General features: G+C 39.3%; 1 protein-coding gene across 2 annotated transcripts in view; it reads right to left on the bottom strand.

The window, feature by feature from the left end:
- Positions 1–26,033, bottom strand: part of CDK14 (cyclin dependent kinase 14) — a 526,114-nt gene that overhangs the window by 243,925 nt on the left and 256,156 nt on the right. For both annotated transcript variants that reach the window (XM_081102330.1, XM_081102331.1), the window contains one exon: positions 14,824–14,947. In XM_081102330.1, coding sequence (XP_080958456.1) covers positions 14,824–14,947 — 124 coding nt within the window. The remainder of the gene's footprint in view (positions 1–14,823; positions 14,948–26,033) is intronic.

Here is a 26,033-nt window from a genome sequence, read left to right as displayed (position 1 = left end):
ACATCACTCACAAAGAAGGGGAAATAAGCCATTCTTAAAATTTAAGAAGTGACTAAGTTTGCTGTTATAGTCACAAAATGTAGTGTACTGATATTTTTAGTGGAAGGAAGACTGCATACTACAAAAGTGCTAAACTTATAAATTTGCTAAGGAATCTACAACCTACCATTATCTTAAATCATTCATTTTAACAATCAATGCCTACCTTTTTTTGAAGGTTACAAGTGTATTCCTTAATGTATGCATATTTCCAGTTCTGTATTTTTCCTCTGAGATTTTGAAGACTGGTCAAATGAACTCTGGCATCAAATCTAATTTCAAAAGAGCTGCCACATAAATCTTAGAAAACAAGTTATAAAGGTCCTGCATTTTTTTCTCATAAACTAATTTCACTATTTTACAGAACATCAAACCTTTGAAAAATCAATGTGCCATTTTTCATTCAGATTTCTGCATTACCTGACAAGGTAAAAATAATTTCTTCAGGGAGATCTACCCTAGGAGACCATAAGCTTTGACATGGGACAGAAGTCATGTTCATTCTAGTAGTGTTCAAGGTTTACTCATTTCTTTAGTAAGGTGTACACTAAGGAATAACTATATTTTCAAGGAAGACTGACTTTCCTTGTGGTTCACAATATTTCCTTATATCCCAGGTCTCCCCTAATGAAAAATTTGGCAGAAGCATTCTGTTTATGAGGAGAAAATACATAATACCAGTAGATTCTTGGTTAGTCCTGCCACTTAAAAATTAACAAAGTATAATTTTCTTTTCAAAGAATGACATTGGTGCTGCAAATCTATCATGAACAGTTTTATCCCAAGAATGATTCTCTTTTATTAAATTACCAGTGGCCTGGTGCACAAAATTCGTGCGCAGGGAAGGGGGGGTTCCCCTCAGCCCAGCCTGAACCTTCTCCAATCGGGGACCCCTTGGGGGATGTCCGACTGCCAGCTGCCGGTTTAAACTGGCAGTCAGACATCGCTCTCACAATCTGGGACCGTTGGCTCCTAACCGCTCACGTGCCTGCCTGCCTATTCGCCCCTAACTGCCTCTGCCTGCCTGCCTGATCACCCTTAATTGCCTCTGCCTGATCGCCCCTAACTGCCCACCCCTGCCGACCTGATCTTTCCTTCAACTGCCCTCCCCTACAGGCCTGATCGCCCCTAAATGCCTCTCCCTCGGCCCCCACCACCATGGCTTTGTCTGAAAGGAAGTCAGACATCCAGAAGATGGCCAGTCAACCCGGTCTAATTAACATATTACCCTTTTATTAGTATAGATCCTTAGTCCCTTTACCAGGAAAGCAAAACTGAATGGCTCTGTAATAGCAATATTTTAAAATCTGAACTACAAACCACAAAAAGATTTTAACATTGATTTGTAGATAATTACTTTTAAAATCTTACCTTGCCCAGTTATTATACTTTAAAATAGACAAATCATAATTTCCATAAAATATGTAAGACAATTATTTAAAATTCTGATCATTTTAAAAAGTTCATTAGTTTCTGGGCATCTCTGTATAACAATAACTGATATCCAACATGACTGTAAGGGAAGCTTAGAGTTGGACTGCAAGAACGATGCTAGCTTCATTTACCACTGTATACTCAGCCATGAGCACAGTGCTGGGTATACAGTAGGCACTCAATAAAAATCTGTCGAATGAACCAGTAAATAATATTCCATATTACATCCTTCTTCAAGAAAGCAAAAAATGACCCTGGCCAGTGTAGCTCAGTTGGTTGGAGCATCCTCTCATGAACCAAAAGGTCCCATGCACCAAAAGGTTGCTGGGTTCAATTCTTGGTCAGAGCATATACCTAGGTTGTGGGTTCGGTCCCCAGTGGGGACACATATATAAGGCAACCAGTTCGATGTTTCTCTCATACACTGATCTATCTCTCTCTCTCTCTCTCTCTCTCTCTCTCTCTCTCTCCAGTAAAACATATCCTTGAATGAGGAATAAATTTTTTTTTTTTAAAAAAAGCACATTTTGGGGAAAAAATCATGTTAAAAATAGATAACATTTATACTACTTAAACCTGATTGGTTAATAGTAAAAACGACATGTATATGGACTGCCTATAAGTTAGGCACTGTCCTTCAATGATTTATAAGTATTAAATTATTTAATTCTTCAAACAATTTTTGAGGTGCCCAATATTACTATGATCATCCTTATTTTCAAAGAAGTAAACTAAGGTACAGAGAGTTTCAGTAACTCACCCAAGGACGCAAGATTTGTAAACAGCAGAGGCAGGATTCAAACTTGGGCATCTGGCTCCCGAACATGCACCCTAACCATTCTGGGAGAGTTTACGTGATCCTGTCTTTTCACGTGGGTATATCTGCCTCCATATAAAAAGTGATCTCTTTCAGACTTAAATGCTTTTACTAAGTACCTCTGTACAGCTCCACCTGCCTGGAGATGTGTACTGTTCATTTCCAAGTGAGGAAAAGGTCAGATCTGAACAGAGGAGTCCTCCCCCTGGGAGGAAATAAGAGCATTTTTCAACTACTGCCCAGCCCTGCTGAGTCCTCAGGGGAACACTGATAAAGCCAAGTCAGCCTTCATCTGCCCACCGGGCTTCTCAATACTTTGGTTTAGCCCACAAATATATTCAGAGAGGTGGTTCTTTCTACTTCATAAATTAACAAGGCTCCATCCCAACTTATACAACCAGGCTTCCTACAGGTGCTATGAGAATCATTCTTTTTATTGTTTCCTATAGTTTTCTCAAGATCAGTGTTTGGGACTGAGTGATCGCTAATTCTGGATCCCACCATCCCGACAAGGACCTCACTGTTTAGCCGACAGAGAGGTTACTGTGAGCAGACATCTGGTTAGCACCTCTAGCCTCTCATGTTTGGGGAACAAAGACTATGCAGGTGCTAAATGGGGCTACACCCGTTTAGTCTAATGGGTACTACACCAGGGCTCCAGAGATGTGGGTAATAATAACTTAACACATCACTTACTACATAGCAGGCACAATGTTAAGTGATTTTCCATCTCTGGGACCAAGTATGTACATTTTTAAGATGAGGGTTTGAACTAGATAATCCCAAAGGTTCCTTCAAAATCCAGACAAAATCTAAAATAAAAAAATTCTAAAAATGTGAATATAAGTGGTTTTCTTTTTCTCTTATACAATTATAACATATTTATTTCAATTTCCCCATCATAGACTTGCTGCCTTTATCTTGGAAAAACAACAACACACAAACCTTTCTCAATATGATTCTATCAATAGTGGATGATGACTCCAAGAGTAATATCACATTCTGCTTCCTGTTCTTTGAGCAAATGCTTGCATATCATACTTATTTTGTGCTATTCTTGTAATGTTAGTATTACTGATTTTTATTAGATGCTCCCAACTTATTTTAAGTAGATTGAGAGCTTACTGGTAATTTTTCAGAAACCATCAAAACCACCTAATACCAAAATCTTCCAACTTTCCTTTTGCCTCTCTTTATGCCTCTGTTGCCACCCACTGCTCCCCATTTTGACTTCCAGGCGCTTCCAAGCACAGCTTCCACATCTACTATCAGCTGGTCACTATTTCACACAATAGATTTCTTTAGCTAGTAACTCTACTCCAAAACTGGAATAAATACTCCAATCTGCATTTTGTATCATCATCCTTCCGGATTAAAAATTGGAATGTCAAATAACTTGGCAGATATTTAATAGAGAGATCTCCTATTTTTAAAGTTTGGATTTTTACAAAAAGTTATCTTATTTTAGATGTGTCAGCTTGATTATGCATATCAAGGATATTTTTATAATATGTGACAAAATAAAACAGATTGTTTTTCAGACATGAATCTAAAATTCCTAAATCATGCCCAGCCTGTGTGGTTCAGTGGTTGATTGTCAACATATGAACCAGGAGGTCAAGGTTAGATTCCCAGTCAGGGAACATGACCAGGTTGTGGACTCAATCCCCAGTAGGGGGCGTGCAGGAGGCAGCCAATCAATGATACTCTCATCATTGATGCTTCTATCTCTCTCTCCCTCTACATTTTTCCCTCTGAAATAAAATATTTTTAAAAAAATTTAATGCAAAAAATTTCTAAATCTGCACAGATCATGTTCTCATTTTTTTAAATTTCCTATTCATTAAAATGAAAAGAGTCCTAGCTTCCTAGGTTTATTACAACAGAAAAAAAAATCATTCAAGGTGAGAGGAATATTTTAAAATATTACTATTAATACGCACTACTTCAAAAGTAAACCAACATATATGGCATTAAAAAAAGAACTTAGAGAACAAAACAGGAAAGCAAACTAATATCAAACTGATAGTATTAAAGTCGGGGGGGGGGGGGATCAAAATCACGAATTTTTCCACTATGTCTTACTTTCAGGATTTATAGCCTATCTCAGATTTCCCATAGTCACTGGTCAGTTTTTCTTGCTTCCAGTAACAATTTTAGAAAACATGTGCCTTAGACTACAAAGACTCACTGTCTCCAAGCTCCTAGTATAAAACAGGCACATTGATGGATGGATTCGGGGAGTCTGGTTTTGGCTGCATTTTACAATGTAGCTTTTTGGAAGAAGATAAAGAGCAGGAGATGAAGGAAGATCCATAAATAAGGAAAATCAGTAAATTGCCAAACTCTAAGCAACCTTATACACATACCTGCAGGTTAATGAAACTCATGTTCCAGTATAATCATTGTCATCTTGACTAGAACGTGTTACATAATTCTAAGGTTCATTTCAGTGCAATTCTTGCTAGCATCACCTATATTTCTTCCTATCTGGTCATCACTGCCAGCACTCAGGGTTCTAGTCATCTCCTATACAGATTTCTTAAGAGAATATATTGATATATTTCAACTCATATCCTGTGTCACCTATCTGACTTACTATCAACAATATGGCCCTTATCCTATCTAATAAAAGAGAAACATGGTAATTGGCATACGACCGCTACCCTTCCCATTGGCTAATCAGGGCGATATGCAAATTAACTGCCAGCCAAGATGGCGGCCGGCAGCCAGGCAGCTTAAACTGAACATGAGGCTTGCTTGCTTCAGTGACGGAGGACTCCAACTTTCCTTGTCTGCCTTGCCGGCCTCTGAGCTTGCAGTTTAAGAAACATAGTAACATATAGAAGCTAAACAAAACCCCAGAAACCTGCATTCAGCGAGCCCAGGATCTCAGAGCTGGAGTTGATACAGAGTTTCGGTTATAGAATCGAAACAAACCAGATACCTGCTTTCAGGAGCGGAGGCCTAAGAGCTGGAGCCTCAAAGCTAAAGGTGGCCCAAAAGAAAAAAGAAAAAAAAAAAAAAAAGGAGCGGTTGGGAACTTCAGTCCGAGCCTGAAAACAGCCCTCGGCCCCTCACCCAGACTGGCCAGGCACCCCAGTGGGGACCCCCACCCTGAAGGGGGTGTGACCAGCTGCAAACAGCCATCATCCACTCATCCAGGCTGGCCAGGCACCCCAGTGGGGACCCCCACCCTGATCCAGGACACCCTTCAGGGCAAACCAGCCAGCCCCACCCATGCACCAGGCTTCTATCCTATATAGTAAAAGGGTAATATGCCTCCAGGCACCGGGATCAGTGTGACAGGGGGCAGCGCCCAAACCCCCTGATCGCCCTGCGGCTCTGTGTGTGACAGGGGGCGGGGCCACAACCTCCCTATCCGCCCTGCTCTGTTCCTGACAGGGGAAGGCACCCCAACCCCCTGTTCAGCCCTGCTCTTTGCCTGACAGGGGGGAGCTCCCCAAACCCCGATCAGCCCTGCTCTGTGTGTGACGGGGTAGAGACATAATCTCCCCATCGGCCCTGCCCTGAGTGTGAGAGTGGCGGCGCCCCAACCCCCTGATACGCCCTGCTCTGTGTGTGACAGGGGGCGGTGCCCCAACTCCCCTATCGGCCCTACTCTGTGAGTGACGGGGGGAGCTCCTCAACCCCCTGATGGGCCCTGCTCTGTGCATGACAGGGGGTGGAGCCGCAACCTCCCCATCGACCCTGCCTTGAGTGTGACAGGGGGCGGTGCCCCAATCCCCCATCGGCCCTACCCTGAGCGTGACTGAGGGTGGCATCGCAACCTCCTGATCTGCCCTGCTCTGTGCATGACAGGGGGCGGCGCCCAAACTCCCCAATCGGCCCTGCTCTGAGCCCAACCAGGGGCTGCACCTAGGGATTGGGCCTGTCCTCTGCCACCCGGGAACAGGCCTAAGCCAGCAGGTCGTTATCTCCCTAGGGGTCCCAGACTGCGAGAGGGCACAGGATGGGCTGAGGGACCTCTCCTCCCCCCCGAGTGCACAAATTTTTGTGCACCGGGCCTCTAGTGTTGTATAAGAAAAAATATTTTGCATATGGAAATCCCTTTGCCCAGGTTTCCATTGGCAGTGGAGAATAAGAAAATCAGTCCTATTTGTAGCAGTCTGTTCTGCATTTAAAATGTTTTGTTACTTCACATGCATGGTATGACTAAAAATGAATGAACTCTGCTTTGAATTTCCTCATTTCCATGGAGTTTGAAGTTGACATTCTTAGCAATCAACCCCTACCTACATTGCTTCAATCTGTTTATTGGTGACTGAACAGAGATTTCTCACAGAGCAGAAAGAATATGGATATTAGTTGCAGTTCATATATTTCCTTCTTGTTCCCATTTACAGCTTTTAAAAGATCCATATAGATGAATTTTTTAGAAGATTTTTAGAGCAGTGAAACTCTTCTGTATCATACTATAATGCCAAATAAATTGCATGTCATTATAACTCACCAAAACCCATAGAATGCACAACACACCATGAGTGAACTCTAATGTAAAGTAAGGACTTTGGGTGGTACTGACGTTGGTCAATTATAATAAACTAGAGGCCTGGTGCATGAAATTCTAAAACTGGGGTGGGGGCGGGGGCGGGCCCTCAGCCCAGCCTGCACCCTCTCACAGTCTGGAACCCCTCAGGGATTGGGCCTAAGCCGGCAGACGGACATCCCTCTCACAATCTGGGACCCCTTTTTCCTTACCACCCGCCTGATCACTGCTCCTTACTGCTTGCCTCCTACCACTGCTGCTGCGCTCACCACCTGTGAGCCCAGCTTCTGGATGAGCAGTGCTCCCCCTGTGACCACTAGGGGGAAGCTCCTGCATTGAGCATCTGCCCCCTGGTGGTCAATGCACATCATAGGGACTGGTCTGGTTTGTTCCGCCATACTGGTCATTTAGGCTTTTATTATATAGATACTAGAGGCCCGGTGCACAAAAATTTCTGCACTCAGGTGGGAGGAGGGGCCCCCAGCCTGGCCTGTGCCCTCTCACAGTCTGGGACCCCCAGGGGATGACCACCTGCTGGTTTAGGCCTGCTCCCCGGGGGATTGGGCCTAAGATGGCAATCAGACACCCCTCTGGCAGCCCGGCAGCCCTCGGGGGATATCCACTTGCCAGCGGGGAGCAGGCCTAAACTGCAGTCGGACATCCTTAGCGCTGCTGAGGAGGCAGGAGAGGCTCCCACCACCACCGCTGTACTGGCAGCCATCAGCCTGGCTTGTGGCTGAGCAGATCTCCTCCCATGTGAGAGCGCCCTGACCACCAGAAGGCAGCTCCTGCATTGAGCGTCTGCCCCCGGGTGGTCAGTGTGTGTCATAGTGACCAGTCATTCCCAGTCCTTCTGCTGTTATGGTCAGTTTGCATATTACCCTTTTACTATATAGGATAGAGGCCTGGTGCATGGGTGGGGGCCGGCTGGTTTGCCCTGAAGGGTGTCCTGGAACAGGGTGGGGGTCCCGCTTGGGTGCCTGGCCAGCATGGATGAGGGGATGATGGCTGCTTGCAGCTGGTCACACCCCCTTCAGGGTGGGGGTCCCCACTGGGGTGCCTGGCCAGTCTGGGTGAGGTGCTGATGGCCGTTTTCAGGCTGGCGGGTGACTGAAGCTCCCAACCTCTCCTTTTTTTTTTTTTATTCTGGGATTTATTTACCTTCTATGGCTGTCACTGGAGCTGAGAGCCGGCTCCAGCTCTGAGGCCCGGCTCCAGCTCTGAGGCTGTGGCTGGCTGAAAGCAGATATCTGGGTTTGTTTACCTTCTATAATTGAAACATTGTTGCCATCACTGCCGCTCTAAGCTCTGAGACCGAAGCTGGCTGAAAGCAGGTTTCTGGAGCTTGTTTAGCTTCTATAATTGCAACACTGTTTCTTAGAATGCAGCTCAGAGGCCGGCAGCTGCAGGCGGGGAACGTTGGCTTCCTCCATCACTGAAGCAAGCAAGCCTCCTGTTCCCTTCAGGTGCCTGGCTGCCGGCCGCCATCTTGGTTGGCAGTTAATTTGCATATCGCCCTGATTAGCCAATGGGAAGTGTAGCAAAGTTACAGTTAATTACCATGTTTGTCTATTATTAGATAGGACTAGAGGCCTGGTGCACGAATTCGTGCACGGGTGGGGCCTGCCCGGCCTGCCCCAATCAGGGTGTGAAGGAAGGGGGGCGATTGGGGGTGGGGGCAGGGCCGGCTGGCTGGTCAAACTCCTGGTTGAACTCCCGGTTAGGAGACAATTTACACATTAGCCTGTTATTATATAGGATACCACTTTGGTGGGGAATGGTGATAATGGAGGAAGGCTATCCATGTGTGGGTGCAGGGGATATATGAGATTTCTCTAGTTTCTGCCCAATTTTACAATGAACCTAAAATTGTTCTTAAAAATAAAGTCTATTTAAAAGGAGAAACAAAATATCTCATATATGCAGTACACTAACATACCTGGGAAAAGTTACATTGTGATAACATAAAATAGAATACTTGAATGTCATCATCATTCCTCTGAATGTAAGAAAACGTTTGGGGGAGGAGTGGAATATTAAATGTTTAAATAATGAGGCTAAGTGCTGATTTCATGATCAGAGAAAAGAAATTTCCTTCCAAAAGCGTTACCACACTGTTAAAATTATGAGTCAGAGGAAATAACTTTGTCTAGTTCACATGTCACTCAAAATTATTTCTAACAGGTAATTGTGATAATCTGACAGATTTTTAAGATACATTTTGATTTGGGGTTTAATGAAGTCTTGAAAAATTAGGGGGGAAATCGCTTTCTTTGGTTCATACTGTAGTGTCAATTATTCTAAAAATATTCTTCCGTTTTCATATTTGTATAAAAGCATCTTCCTGGACTTTGCATTAAATTGTTCAAAGGGTCTTTTAAAAAGTAGAGTGATGCCTCATTAGATAAAAAAGGTATTTTTACTAATAGAAACAATACTTTCAAACAAAGAAAGGAACATTGACTCTTACAGGCCATAACGAATGGACTGTTATAGCTAACCTTGAATTTATAACTAGGGCTTCAATGGTGAGTTCTATATGCTAATGATAAAAAAAAATAGTTATAAAGGTCTATACTGTGGGGACCAACTGGCTTTGATTCAGAGACTTTAGATTTATCAAACTGACAGACTCTTCTCTGCATCTGAGGCACCTGATTTTCTTTTTTTCTACGTGAATTCTGAGAGGTACATTACAAACAAACCCTGCACTCCCCATGGCCTCTGCAAAATTACATCTCTGATGTGTTCTGCAAATTAATCTAAAATGTGATTCACGACAATTTCCTTTCTCAAATTAAGACCAGGAACAGCCTGAAGGAGGAAAGTACCAACATTAAGACAGTAATATTTTAGACTTCTGGTGGGAAAGAGGCCAGTGTAATTGTACTTGATTAAAACCACTGAACTATTTAACTTTATTCCCACATTAGGAAAGTCAGTGAAATAAGCCAAGACCTTAAATGCTTATATTACATAGTTGTCACTGTCTCCTTTTTACAGGGGCAAATTTAATCCAGCTGTCTTTCCACAGAGAAAAAAAATAGCGGAGAGATGGCTGGGCAATGTGGATGACACCATCATCATCTTGCAAGAATTGCAGGAAGCTGTAACCCTATGGACACATCTATTTTGTTTTAATCTCATCTACATGAAAAAATATCTTAAGTTTCCATACTACCATACTGCAAATGAACATCAATTTCTCAGTGAATTTATTTATGCATTTACTTGTCATACCTCGATAATTTTCTTTTAATGTGATGACAACGCATATCACAAAAACGTGGCTCTCATCTATTTGAATTTCCAGAAGCTAGAATAAAAAATTACATTCTATGGAGAGATGGTATAGCATTGATTCCAGATTCAATGGATTGATTTTTATCCACCAGTGAATATCTGGTTATTAGAAAATAAGTTAATAATTTCAGAAATATACAACATAAAAAACCAGCACTGAAAAGGGTCTTAGAATGTGTCGGTTCAATGCTCTTATTCTTCAGTTGGGGAGCCTAAGGCTTAGAGGGGATAAATGACTTCTTGAACGTCAGGAGCTAATTTCAGACAGAGCCAGGTCTCCTAATTCAATGCTTAACACACTCTGTTCTCAACAACAGTGCAATTAGACAATCATTAAAGGTCTGCAGAGCAGGAGATTCAGATCTTACACATCTTCTGTGCATGTTCACATTCACTCAGTGATATTTATTTCTGCAGCCTGTGGTTACAAACACAGTAAATACCAAACAGGTATGTAGAGCCTATGTGTAAGAGCCGCAAGGCAACCCTGAGGCCGCATCACTACCAGTCATCAAATTTCATTTACACTCTTGACTGCCCAGCCAGCAGGGCACTGACAAAGAGAAAATTAATTTGTAAACTAATGGTTTGCCAAAATAAATCAAGTAGAAACTAGTAAATTCAGATGAGTCTTGGTCTTTACACGAATACTCATTGTAGTCATGCATATTTTTTGGTCCATTCAAACAGTATTTGCTAAGCACCTACTATGTGCTAAGCATGGCTCTAGACATGGCCCAGACAAGAGTGAGCAAGAAAGGCCAAGGACCTGTCCTCAAGAAACCAACAAGCAGCAGAATCAAAAAATAAACGATAAACAAATGGATTGTAAGTGCTAATGAAGAAGTTAAACTGGATGATAGTCATGAAAAAGGATTGATTTTTGGACAGTTGGCCTCTTTGAACAGGTGACATCTGAGCTATGATCTGTCTGATGAGAAAGTGACAGCCACAGTGAGGAGCAGAAAGAAGAGTACTCCAGGCAAAGGGGAAGGCTAAGTAAGAGGCTCTGGTATGGGAACAAGTCTGGGGTTACTGCACGACAGTAGGTAAGGAGGAGCAAGGTGGTAAAGACACCCACTGGGTAAGAGACTTGAAATGTTCTTTTCTCAAAGATAATGGAAAGACAAACCCCTCTTTAGAAATGAGTCTGAATGCCTCTGCATGATTTATTATTTCACTATATACAGGCATTACTGACCTCTGCATTAGGGAAGCCATAGTGACTCTAAGTCATGTGTAACTTACTTTTACGAATTGAGTATAGAAAATGCGCCCCAGGTAGGTGCTTAAATGTGACTTTGCTCACAAGAAAAAAAAAATAGTTACAGCATTTTGACCACCTGGGATTCAGACATGCCCTTTGTTTAAACCTGGATGGGTCACAGATACATTATCATGTGGTTTACCTTGGCCAGCAGGTAAAATCTAGACGTACTAAGGTTAAATTTACTCATTACTATTGAATTAGTCAAATGATAAAAATTCTTTCAAATAAGTGATGCTATTTTTTTTCTGGTATTAGTGCAAGTTATTTACATAGCCTGCATGTCATATGTAGAAAATTGCACATATATATGTGCAATGATCAATAATTTATTAGGAATTAGGCAGCTCATAGGTAACATGACTATGCATATAAATACAAAGACCCTGGGCCACCTAAGGTTGGAGGATATGGACCAAGTACCTAAATTCCAGCTTTGCAACACCAAACCTGTGTGCTCAAGCCTGGCAACATCTTAACCCTGTCTGAATCTCATGCCTCTCTCAAAAATATAGGTTACGACACCTTACTAAGTTGACAAGACAATGAAACAAAAATATCTAAGTGTCTGGCAAATAGAATAAACTCAATAAAATTCAGCATGTTTCTCTCATTTCCCTAATGTATTTTCCTAATAAAGGTAGTAGCATTTACAATATGGGAACAATTATCACACAGATTTCATTCGTCCGTTTTAATGAAAATTTTATGGTATTTTTCACATACAAAAAGGAGGTAGGACAAAGAAACTGTTTCTAAAGCTCTTCATACATCAAACTCTGAATTAAGACCTAGTTTTCTAACTGTTCCACTGCCTGGCATCATCCCATTTTGATTGTCTAGTTTCTCTGCAGTTTCCACTGTGCTTCCTTCATCTCAGACACAAACACGTGCCCAAGTGCAGTAAATCACAGTTAATTGCATGTCTTAAATTAAAAGACAAAATAATGCACAATTAATTGGGGGGAAATTGTCAGTTGGTGAATGCATCTCGCTCATTATACTTCATGCACAGGATGCACACCAAGTGTGTGTTCCCAGCAAGAAAGTTCAGTCTCTGACAGTGAGGGGAGGGGCACGGCACAGCCTCTCTGTAGTGCAATCCGGTCCGAGAAATTACATGCTCTAAAACACTCAACATCACAAGGGCAGCACACACAGCTTTCTCTGCAAGGGTGGCCCATACAGGACTGTGTACCATAGTGAATAATTAGAAAGAACTAGAATTTTAGCTGATATAGATGAAATAAAGAGACAGCTTTGGCCAGTAAGAGAAAATCCTTAGATATGAATTTATCATATTTGACAAAATGAGAAAGTGTTCATAACATATCCTTATGTGAAAATGATTTACAAAACAATAGGTTTGGGATGTATGTTTTTTAAACTCTGATTATTTAATAATACTTTAAAAATGTATATTTTTATTGATTTTTAGAGAGAGAGGAAGGGAGAGAATATGAGAGAGAAACACGAATTGGCTGCTTCTTGCACACCTCTGACCAGAGATTGGGCCTGCAACCAGGTCAAGTGCCCTGAACAGGAATCGAGCCTGCAACCCTTCCGTGCATGGAACAAGGCCCTACCAACTAAGCCACATTGGCCAAGGTGGTAAGTTTGGTTTTTGAGGATTTATAATAGGTGGAGGAAGCAAGAAAAGAGAGAAGGAGAAAGGCACTTGGAAAAGACACAAAGTGTTAATATTTGTTATCTCTGAGTTGTTTATATTTTCTAAATTTAAAATTACATTTCAATTTATTTCTGAGTCTGATATTATAAAGTCTGTTTTAAAGATCCATAAGAATCTTTTAAAATAAATGTAACTGTTACAGTAAAAATATCATCGTAGAATTTAAAAATAATCCCCAGTAAACATCTACATACAATTCTATTACACTCTTAGTTATACAGACAAAACCAACTTTGTAAAAATATATTTTTAAAATATTAAGAAAACCATGTTTAATAAAATTGAATGTTTAATACAATAATTTGTTCTAACATATACCGTATAGTATATTAACACACCAAAGAAAATCACTATAAATCCTTATTAACTTACTGACAAACTACAAATATGTTCACAGCATATTCAATAACCTTGAATGTGAGGAACTGCAAATCTTCTTTCCTCCTACCTATTTTCCCATTATTTTCTACCCTGTCATAGAAAGACCCAGTATTGTTTTGATGCTAAAATCTGCAATAAACAACACACACACACACACACACACACACACACACACACACGTCATCATTTTTATCAAACCACATGAGGACAGATAACAAACTTTTGTAAAATACAAATGCTAACTTCTGTTGTATTGCAAATTTAGAAGAAAAGAATACACAACACCCAACAGAGTAGGTTCATTCCAAAGTTATTAAATAGTCTACTAACCTTGAAATAAGAAATAAACATTGCCTGCTTTCTTTTATTTTTCAGGAGGGGTGGGGGCAGAGTGAGAAAATATAATCATATTTCAGCAAAAGCCCATATCTCAACCTCAGGCATCTTTATATCCCAAGGGTAATATTTCCATTCCACTCTTAATGGAACAAATTTCTAATCAGAATATGTATTCAAAAATAATTGAGGCAATGCAATGACAACACATCATGCTGCCATCAGCATTCCCTGGTGTTAGGAATCAACTCAGCAGGCTCTTTGGTGTGACAGAGAGCCAGGCAATGCAGAAATGTCAGACTTGGTGAAGGGAGGGGAGCGAGCAAGGACAATGCAACCACTTTGCCTCTCTTGGGTGCTCAAGAAGGTGTTTGGAAGAAAGCTTCTGTGCTGGAAGTTGACAACCTTCAATTGTTTAAGTAAGAGATGACTTCAAATGGGTCCAGACAGGACCTCAACTCTCCAATCAGAATCAGTGTCAACTTTTACAAAATTATTGAGAATTTCTAAAATAATAGTCACTTCCAAAAAGGTTAATACCACCCCTGGATTTTTAAATTATTAAAACCTTAGGCACCGTATACTATTGCATATATTTTGTGATGCCCTGAAAAAGTCCAGAGGCTTACATTCAGGTTTCCTCAAGTGTGACAGTATATTGATCATTGTTGCAGCTAGATGAGTAGTGGGTGTTCATTATACTAACTTTCTACTTTTAAATGTTTAAAATTTTCATAATAAAAAGTGCAAAAAATTAGATTTCTTTCAATATATTTTATGTTCAAAATCTTACTAACTTTTCCTTAGGAAATATATGAGATGTGATTTATGCTTATGATTACTTAAGACTTGAGCAAGTGGTCTGAAATTTTTAAAACTCCACCAAGATTGATGCTGATCATAAAAAAAAAAATTGTTCATTCCTGAATAAATTTTACTGTGATCTATCATGCTAGAAGAAGTGCACCTAAACAAACGCAGTGCCACCATCTGCCTGGCATTCACACAGTGTGACAAAATAGACTAGTAATTAACTGCTTTCCTACCGAAATCTGCCAGCTTTAACTCCCCCGTGTCACTGATCAGAAGGTTCTGTGGTTTCAGGTCTCTGTGCAAAATATAACGCTGGTGGATGTAAGACAGCCCTCGCAGCAACTGAAATAAAAACAACTGAAAAAATAGGGAGATAAAAGTTAAAATCTGAACACACATAAATGCTCGTTTTTACATACAGTCTGCCAAGTACTTGTATTTAGTAAAAATGGGTACGTCCCCCTCAACCCCATCATTAAATTGTCTACCAAATTATTTAAACAGAATGTGCATGGAGGTATGGAAGTCCCTCATTTATTAAAAACTGAATCTGAAAATTTCTAACAACCCATCATGTCAACCCAGAGTGATACCTCCTCAACCAAAGAGATCTACAACCTAATCTGTGTTCTATAAATTAAGCAAGATGTAAAGAATGTATCTTTATAATATCTTATTTCCTTAGGCCTTAAATTAATGTTTGAGATAGAAAAAAAATCTATCCATATCATTATTAAGAGAAGCAAAATATTTTACCAAGTTTATGTAAATGTGCACATATTTAACTCCATAAACAGGATACCCAAGGATTCTCCCATTAACATGCCTTAAGGAATGAAAAGATAGATGGTTTCAAATAATTAAAACAAAAACAGTCACATGGTCCAATTAATACTACATTGTAATTACACTGTTCTTGCACATATGGCCACAGAGATTAGGCCATTGCCTAAAGACAGACATGCACCTTCACTAATTACAGAGCAGACCCACCCAAAGGGAAAGGAAACTCGGATAACAGAGAAATCAAGAATTCAAGAGTAATACTTTTTTAAGAAATCATTTTAAGAAGCCACTGATGGCCTTCTCTGTTTAGTTTCATATTAGATCATATCAAATGTGTCTATTTTGATAACAAAACACATGTGATTCGCTAGGCTTTCCAATATTCTGTTTATAAAGAAAGGAATATTTTTAAACAATCTATTTGCCAAAATAACCCTAATTGGCAGAGTTTTTAAAAACCAATCTCCTAAAACAAAAATAAAAACAAATGTTTTAAGTGCCATTAGTGTTCTAGTCTATACAGTCAGCTTAGTAACAAAAGGCAGGATCAGGAAAATGTTAAACATTTAAGTTGTGAAAGATTGATGGTATCGGGACTCACTAACATTCAAATGGAAAAAAAAAAAAAAGGCAACTCCTTGAGGGCCCTGCAAGTGAGCATTTGTGGAATATTTTCCATCTAACCAGGGGCCATAAAAGCTGAGTCCAATGTTCACAGGGACTTGAGATTAACAGGATGAGGAAGTCATTTTAAAATCCCTGGATAGGAAAGATGCTGTGGAACAGACGAGACCTAGGATCATTATTTCCAGAATCTAAGCATCCCCAAGTAAAAGTCTGTTCTGTGTTGGACTACATTAAATGATTGGCTCAGGAACCTCAGGAAGCAAACATTTCTAAGCCGCCTCCTCTCCATCCTCCCCCTGTCACAGATGAAAAGATTTAACACCTCCACCAGCAGCTTCCAGCCTCCTTCTTCACTTCCAATAGGCCCTGCATCCTGAAGCCTAATGCTTACAGTTCCTAAGAAAATCCATATTCCTTCAGTTCAGAAAGTTAGAAGAGTGAGCAAGTCAAGCCACTTTGCTTCTTCAAAAGCTTTTAAAAAAAAGACGGACCACATAACCAATAAATTTAACTGGTGAGCACACAATGTAACAGTATACAGATGACGTATTATAGAATTGTACACCTGAAGCTTATATAACGTTATGCACCGATGCCACCTTAATACATTTAATGGCATCTTGAAGACTTTAAAAATAATAACCTGATTTTGAAGAGAAAGTTGGGCATTTGGCAAGGTGCTAACTAATTTGGGGGGCGTAACGGAGACTTCTCAGAATGTGATTGTCTATCCAGCCGTGGACATGCATTTTAGTTTAACAAACACACGCCAAGTGCCAGCTGCGATTCTATGCATCACAGAATAGGAGGTCATTTCATCTCTGTAAGAATTTTAATGAGGAAGGAACTTCTATCATGTCTGCATTAATGAAGAGGAAACAGAGCAGTTTCTCGGAGTCACAAAGCAATTAACTGGCAGAGCCAGGACTCAAACCAGGCAGTCTGACTCCAAAGGCCAGGCCCTTAACCACTACACTATAGGAATCTTGGCCAGAAATCAAAACAAGAAGGCAAAGTGTTGCTATAGACACTGCTTTGCAGGATAAAGTCTGGGCATTTAAAACCATGGCCTTCAAGGCCACTGAGCTGAGCCTTCATCCATCTGAGTGCTCAGGCATCATCACTCTACATTCGCTGACTCCAAGCAATCTTGTTCACCCCCACACTCAGAGCATCCTATCTTTCAACCCTTTACTTTTGTTCTTAACTGATCTCTGACAAAAAGCCCTCCCTCCTCTTGGCCTGATAATCTCTATATATATCTTAGATCTCTCCTCTAGAATGACTCCTCCCTGACCATCTCCCAGGCCTTCACTCCCCTACAGATCTCCATGACGTGCTCCTGCTCTGGGCTCGTATGGCAGCCTCTGCACATGTCTACAGCAGTGCAGCATTATCCTACCTGCCACAGACATGTGCCTTAACCATCTTCCTAATCTGGTACACAGCTGGCACTCCTATGCCAGTAATGAACTGAACTTAGAGACTTCCGGATGAAGCTGATACAAAAATGGCAGGGAGGAAATGATGGAATAGAATTCTCTAGAAGCTAAGTGCAGAAGTGGGTACATCAAACAGTCCCAAGAGGCTCTTCTTTTAATATCTTTACTAATTAGTGAAAACATATAATCCACATGCGAATACAGAAGCTATCCAAATAAGATATCATATAAAAGGAGATTACCAAAATCAGTGTTGGGAAAGGATGCGACTACGCACTCCAATGACAACTGGACAGAGTAAACTCCAAACATGACAAATAGAGCCTAAACATTAAGTCATAGCCACAGACAAAGCAAGAACAAATCCCCATAGGATAGATTCACTCAGGATTTACGAAGTGCCATGGGGCAGGTGCTGTTATGCAAGAGGTATGCAAAGATGAACAGAATATAAGATGTAGTGCCTGCACTCAGGAACTCACAGCCCCTGGGATGTGAGGGGGCAGATAAACAGATAATCACCACTTAAGGGGGTATGCACTGTAACAGCAACACAGACTGAGCGTACTGAGGACACAGAGGAAAAGGGATCTAGCAACAATAGCAACAAAAATGTAGAACTGATCCTGCCATAATATGAAGAGTATCCCTATGGAAGGGATGAGTAATAGGAAACTTGTCACTCTAAAAGCAGAATTCATTACACATAAAATTTTAATAGAAAATCAAAGATATCATTCACTAGATGCACAAGTTGAAATGATGTCTTATATGACAAACCCCTTCCTTTTTGTGGGAAAATATTGAGGAAACTAAGCAAGCAGATCACCAGACAAATTAAGAAAAAAAAACTTAGATAAATGAAAAGATAATATATGAAATTGTAAATCTACCAGTTCACCATCATAAAAGTAATGGTGACAAGAAGACAACAGTAGACTTATTGAAAACATTAGAAATAACATTCGACTGCACTTAACAGGGTATGTGCTGCTGGCTAAGGGTGGGAAGGCTGCAAAGAAGCAGAGGCTGACTTAAACAGAATGTCCTAGGGAATGTTCTTTGGAAATGTCCTAAGAACTCAAGTCTTGGGGATTTCTTCCTTTAGACAAGCAGGCAAGTACCTAACTTTCCCGTGTACATTTTTGAGAAAGCTAGTTCACTTGCTCATTGTATAAATTACCACACAAGATATACTCGATCTTGGTGAAAATCAGAGGACAGTATGAGAACAAGAGGGACCACCAAAGAGGGATCCCATGCAGAGAAAGGATAAACATTCACCTCTGGTATTTGCTAATAAAACTTAGTAACCATAAGTGGAATCTCAATTCCCAAAAAGAAAAGAAGAGGGACTTATACTAACTGAAGGCTTACTCTAGTTTCAATGCTAGTCCAAGCACTTTTACATATATCATCTAATCCTGTCCATCTACAACCCTGTAGTTTTCCATTTCTTTGAAACAAATGAGAAAACCAAAGCTCTAAATGCTCAAATTCATCCAGCCATCACACAGTGCTTATGAATTTTCCACTATCCCTCATTACCTTAAATGAGGTTGATGATTAATAAATGCACGGATGAATAGTTATACACCCAATATAAGCAAAGTACTTTTATTAAGCGAACCCAAGTTGATAAGTCTCGATTAGCAAGTTATGTAATGAACATGTGATTCCTGAATTTGTTTTTGCTATTTCAAAACCTCTTAGAAATAAATAACACGGCAGAAGACAGCTATTGTACTGAAGTTGATAATTAACATATTTGAAACACTCCTCCTGTCATTTTACTATAGTAGCCATAGGTCTTCCTAAGAATGCCTTATCACCTTAGAATAGTCTACTCAACTTTATAAAAGAGTATTCCTCCAAATTCTTTGGTATGATCACTAAAGACTTATATTCTAGTTTGAATATGTTCACTGTCTGCAATAAAAACCCCAATGGGAAAATGCCCTAAATGGCAATGATATGGTGAACGGAGACACCTGCCACCAACATGTCTATCTGTAGCCCAGTTGTCGTGCCATCCCCAGCAGGAAGCAGCTCATATTCTCAGTGCCATGACGTAGGCTTCTTGGGAACAGCCTTTAATACTTTGTCTATTTCCTTCTGAAACTCTTTAGACTTTAAGTAGATAAAACATATCAAGATAACTTTTTTGATCAAAACTTTTAGAATAAGTTGGTAATAAGCACACATTATTGGACTCAATATGTTGCATTTATTACTGATATTTACTGGCACTTGCAGTAAGCAACACGTTTTATATTTCCCTCTCCTTCAAAGGCTCAGGGTGAGTGGTCAGATGTTCTTTGTCTCACTGTTGAGAGTCGCTGAGTTCCAGGAATGGTCTGAAATACATGTTATTTAATATATGTGGTTCCACTTACTATGAGACTAAGCATGAGTTAACTTCCTTTAAGAAATACCCAGGTTCTCTTAGGACTTATAGGAGGCTTATAAGAGCCATCAACAATGAACTCCATGGCTTATGGCACACGCCAATTCTTACAAAACAGTTAAGCTGCTCTTCTGCCTCCTGGGGACCAAGTTTATTAACACCTCTGTAATTTAGGTTTCTCATCTTGCAAATGACTGATTGAGTCTTAGATACTTTGAATAGTCAGTTATGCCACAATATTGTATCATTCATTATTTTATGAATAACAGAAATGAAGGGCACTCTACAAATCAACAACTGTAATACCTGCCTTTTGTTAAGTGCTTACTATGATAGACATTGTGCTGTTTTATATTCATTTAGATAATTTAATTCTCTCAAGACCTCTGCTAGACAGATATTAGTATTCCTAGTTCATACATAAAGAAATAAAAATTCAAAGAAATTAGATGAATTGGCCAAAGGGACACATCGCAAGTAAGAGGTAGTACTGGTAATTTGAACCAATTTTTGTCTGGTTCTGACACCCACAATTAAGAGTATGACTTCTATACTCTTTGATTTTTTTAAAAAAGTATGTGTAATTAAAGTAGCTCAGATTGTGTGAACCCAGCCTAAAATGTGACACTGGCAAATAAAGCAAAATGAACCATGGGTAATAAATGCTTCAAATAATATGTTCCATGTTTAACACTGTTCTGTTTAAAAACCCATAAACTACATAAATATTACATTATCCAGACATCAAACTTCCTAGAAATGAAAAATAATTAGAAACTTGGAGACCCCAAAATATCTATTGAATGTCGAAATATTTTATAAAATGCATCAGATAATGGTTTTATCATAATACTAGGTCTTCATCAATTTTTAAAAGCCAAAGAATAATTCATCATGATTCATTCCATTTAGTTTGCAAATATCTAATGCAAATATCAAATCTTAATGTGTAATATAATGTACACAATTCACGCCCAAACATCTATTTTTCAAAGCATCATTATAATTCCATGTGCTGATTTTTTAGGTTATACAAAGATATAAAAGAGACAAAAATAAAAACTCTACATATTTGACATTACGGTATAAATTATGAGTCACTGGGGATATACTTGACAATATTAAATGTGCTACTGGGATAGTGTAAGACACAAATGGTATCAGGTCATAAGTATGTATGTACTTTTTTTGCCATCTACTCCAGATAGATCCAACTCTTGGAAACTCTGAATAGCAGGGAAAGGCTGTCTTGCCACTTTTGCTCTCTTTGAGTTCTTCCATTCAACTTTCTCCTTTAAGGTCCTAAAACACATCCCTAAATCAACAACCATTTAATTTACATTCTCTAATGTATTTAAATATTAACATTCTAGTCCTAAATATGTAACTTTCTGGAAAGGAATAACTGAAAAAAATAAGCAAGCTCCTGGGGGAAGATATTGCACAATTTCTGTGATCCTTGTGCAGGTAAGCTGGGCTCTCAGTCTGCCCTCTCCTCCAGTGGATATCAAGCAAGGTGTGTTCCTGGCACAGAGCCACCCACAGTGAGCAGGCAGATGGAAGCCATGGGAACCAGTGCTGAGATACTTACAAGAAGTCAAATGGGGATTGCTAGACAAATATTTGTTTTGCCAATATCCTTGAAAAAAAAAGCTTTAATATAGAAAATGGGTTTCCAAGTTATTGGGGTTAGTATGGAAGATGAAGAAATTAAGAAGAGCTGAAGATGAGAATTTTCCCTTTAATAAAGCTGATTAGCAGCCTAAAATTAGTATTAGAAATATCCCCTAGCTGAATACAGACAAGATGACCAAACTTAAGCTATTGGTTTTCATGTCACACAAAATATTTTTCCCAGAGAAAAACTGAAATAGTTGTTTCATGGAATTCAACTACTACAATCTTAAGACCTGTTGCCAAGTTTTTGTTTGTCAATGTAGTTCAGAACTACACAACTGAGATAGAAACATCAATGATGAGAGAGAATCACTGGCTGCCTCCTGCCCGCCCCATACTGGGGATCAAGCCTGCAACCCAGGCATGTGCCCTGACCGAGAACCAAACCATGACCTCCTAGTTCATGGTGGAAGCGCAGCCACTGAGCCACACTGGTCGAGTGGGTGATTTCTTTTTAATCTAAAAATAGGATCTAAAGGATCAAAGGAAATTTAGACAGGTGTTGAGACACGATGTCAAATTTTTAAAACAATCTTTAATGGCATTATGAAATTATTATATTTCTCAAAATATAGAATGGGGAAAGGCTCTATAATATTCACAGCAATGCACAGTAGGAAATCATTACCAGCTACATGAGAGCTCTAATTCAGAATATGAACATTAGAAAGTCTCATTTAGTAATCAATTCTCAGTGCCATCTGTATAAAGCAATCTTAATTTGGCATAACATTATTCTGTCTGTTACACACCTGCTTGTTCTCTGGACTCTGAAAGAAAAACAGCAATTTTTCAACTATAATGATTCTCATCTTTTAAAATTAATATAGGTATTGAAATGAAAAATAAAACTCAGCTTTATGCCAACAGGATTTCAGACATGTCACAGAATAAAGCAGAGAATTCAGAATTATTTTTTTTATTTTGAATTATTCCAAAATAGTTCTGTTTAAAAAAAAAAAAGCAAATGTGTTTTCTACAAGAAATCTTCTACAAAGGTTATTAAGATAACATGGAAATGAAGATACATTATGTATAAACAAAGGAAGACCCAAAGCCAAATGGCAAGCATCTACATTTCTGGATATCAACTGGAGGCAATTAATTAATTAATCTTTTTTAATGAACCTTAGTTTTCCATCTCTCATGCTTATCAATTTTTAAAGAATACATGAAGCCCAGCTGGTGTTGCTCAGTGGTTGAGTATTGACCTATGAACCAGCAGGTCACAGTTCAATTCCCGGTTTGGGCATACAGGAGGCAGTTGATCAATGATTCTCTCTTATCATTGATGTTTCTATCGTGCTCTCCCTATCCCTTCTTTTCTCTAAAATCAACAAAAGTATTTTTTAAAAAAATACATGAAAAACTGAATAAAGAATGCGATTTAGACTGTTATAGTCATTTTTTAACTCATGATCAATCTGAGAATTATAAAATGAAGAACTAATACAAGTTCTGCATTCAACTCAACTATAAGGGCCAAAACCCAATAAAATTCATAGTAAAATGTTTGTGAAGAAGTGGGAAAATGAAATATCCTACCAAAAAAATCTAACCAGTTTATCACATACCATTTATCATGTTCTAGCAATTGGTTGCTAGATCTTTGTCATAAATATTTATAACCAGGCCAATGTCCTCAGGCTTTTGATTCAGGTTTTGAATTGCCCTCTAAGTAATTAACTGCTAAAATTACCCATTTGTCTAAAATTGATATTATACGAAGAAACAAACCACTAGTTAATAGTGAATATTTACTTCAAAATGCCATATTGAGAATAGACACATTTTGTAGGCAATTAAAGTAGCAAAGTGATTCTAGAAATGTAATTTAATTGGCAATTTTTCTTATGAGTTTATTCCAGTGCATACAAGAAATACACATAAAAAAAGGATAAAACTTTATAGGTGTTTTGCTGGGACTTCGTACAAAATTTCCATAGACTATTCTATGCTTTACTATGAATTACATGCTGTTCTGGTTGTTCTCCCCGCACCCCCCCCCCCATTCTTCAATGATACATGACCTTGATAATGCTTGAAATTCGACATAATTCACACTAAAGAACAATCTCCTCAATTCTTGGGTGCTTGACATCCCATATTTTTATAATGAACAAAGATATATGGAATATAAACAAAGATGTCCATTTTTAGAATTTAAATATTTAAAATGTCTCTATACATTGCCATGTGCATAGTGATAGAACTAAAAGTCAAAATTGCCAAATTTAGAAGCAAATGGATTTGCTCACTGTGTTTTCCTTCTGTTCACCATAATAAATATTCAGTATTTATTGAAATCCAATCATGTAATGATCTATGAATAACTTAGCTAAATACAATGCTTTGGAGTTATTAAAAGAACATTCTCTTTTAAAGATAATAGCTTACTTCACCTGCTTTTCACATCTCCTTAAATTTACAAAGAACCATTACAAGGTCTGATTTTTGCTCAACTGCTTTTTTTTAAAATTTAATTAACATATAGCCTACCATTATGAACAGCTATCAACTCCGTAAATATTATCCTTATGTTCTTCATTTTGCATTCATAGATTTAAGCAACAATAAATATCACTGCATGACAAAAATATACTAATACATCAAACAGAAATACCAGTGGGACACCTGTCACTATGTCATAGTCAGACTTCTTTGAGAATAATTTCACCTGCAGTGCAGATCCTAAATGTAACCCTGGAGGCGTGTATTGCCTCTAAGCGGACAAACGGTGAGGAAAAGTCAGTGCATAATTACGTGAGCGGCCTCCCATGGAAACAGACATGCAATAAGGGCCGTCTGCTTCCTTGCACTGCACTTCAGATGCCAAAACACAGGCATTAACAAGCCGCTGTCTGTTTTTTAACTTCCCATACCCACAGAGAAGGTGCAACATCTTCAATAGGAAAATGATGTTCAACCTCTGTGACTGAGTGCATATAAACTCGCAAATAATAAGCTAATTACAGTAATTGAATGTATTAATCATGCAACGTAGAGAAAATAATGTTGGACAGAGATCTGTTTTTTATATAAAATGTGGCAGCTGAAATGGACAACTATTCTAGGATGCTAATCCTGGAATGGGCTTGGCTGCAGCAGAATCACTGAAAGAGACGTTTTTGTTTTTAATTATATCAACATTGAATGTTTAAATTATTATGATCATGGAAACGTTGTTTTCAGCTGGGGCATGTTTAGTATAAATACTTTCCTTTTTCCCTGCACAACAATTTGATTTTCGGGGTGTTAGCAATGATCTAGTTCTTTTGTTTATGGGTTTGTTTTCCTTTGTTTAGTTTTCTTTGTAGTTACCACCAATGCAACACCAACTCTTCTCCCCTCTTGTACATCTGCTTAAACACATCAGGTATTCTATCTAACAATTTCATCTTGGAAATCTCTCCCGGAGATTTCTGATGGCTCCAACTGGACTGATAGTCTCCCTCCCAGCCTGATGCATAACTATCGTGGGATTCTTCTCATCCTTGTCCCGAGGCTCTCGTCCACCCGTCTGCTGTGGTGGGCTGGTGACCTGGCTTCTTTGTCTTCTCCGCCTTGGCTGATGCTGTGTTAGTGGAGTACGTGGTTATGCAGTGTCCTGGTAAAAAATGCAAGGTAGACAAACTTTCCAACTCCTTGAACATCTGAAAATAATGTTTTTACCCTCATTCTTCACTGATAATTTGTATAGAATACTAGGTTGAAAATAATTTATATCCGAATTTTCAAGCCACTGTACACTGCCATTTCCTTCCAGTGTTGCTGTTGAAAAGCCTGTTGCTGCCCTAGCCTGTGTGGCTCAGTTGGTTAGAGTCATCCCAACCAAAGGATGCGGGTTCGATTCCCAATCAGGGCACATACCTAGGTTGAAGGTTCGATCCCTAGTCGAACTACTAGAGGCAACCAATCAATGTTTCTCTCTCAGATCAATGTTTCTGTTTCTCTCTCTCTCTTCTCTCTCTCTCTCTCTCTCTCTCTCTCTCTCTCTCTCTCTCTCTCTCTCTCCCTCCCTCCCTCCCTCCCTCCTCCAATCAATAAGCATGTCCTCAGGTGAGGATTTAAAAAATGTCTATTGTGACTGTAATTATCGATCCTTTGTATCAAACCTATTTTCTTCGTGTAGGACTTTTCTTTGAAACCAGTGTTCTGAAATTTTGCAGTAATGAACATTATTGTCAGTCTATTTTTGTTAATGTCATAAATAGCTAACTAATAGTAATAATAGGAAGAGAGCAATGGGGAGCCCAGACATTATAGCATGGCCATCTGGGCAGCTTCACCAGAGAGCTGTAGTTTCACACTCCCCAGGCAACCACGGGTCCATTCCCTGCAGATCACAGAGGAAAGGGACCAAATAAAGGGGAAGATGGATGCATGCACAGTGAAGTCAGGGTGATGTTGGGAAGGTGCTTGTCTGTCAGTATAACCTGGGAACAAAGATAACTGGCTAAAGGAGCAGAGCCATTGCAAGCATGCAAAATCCTGACGAGTTAAT

Source organism: Myotis nattereri (genome assembly GCF_964212035.1).
Source record: "Myotis nattereri genome assembly, chromosome: 11".
NCBI classification, from domain to species: Eukaryota; Metazoa; Chordata; class Mammalia; order Chiroptera; family Vespertilionidae; genus Myotis; species Myotis nattereri.
This window is presented reverse-complemented; position numbering and strand designations above follow the sequence as displayed.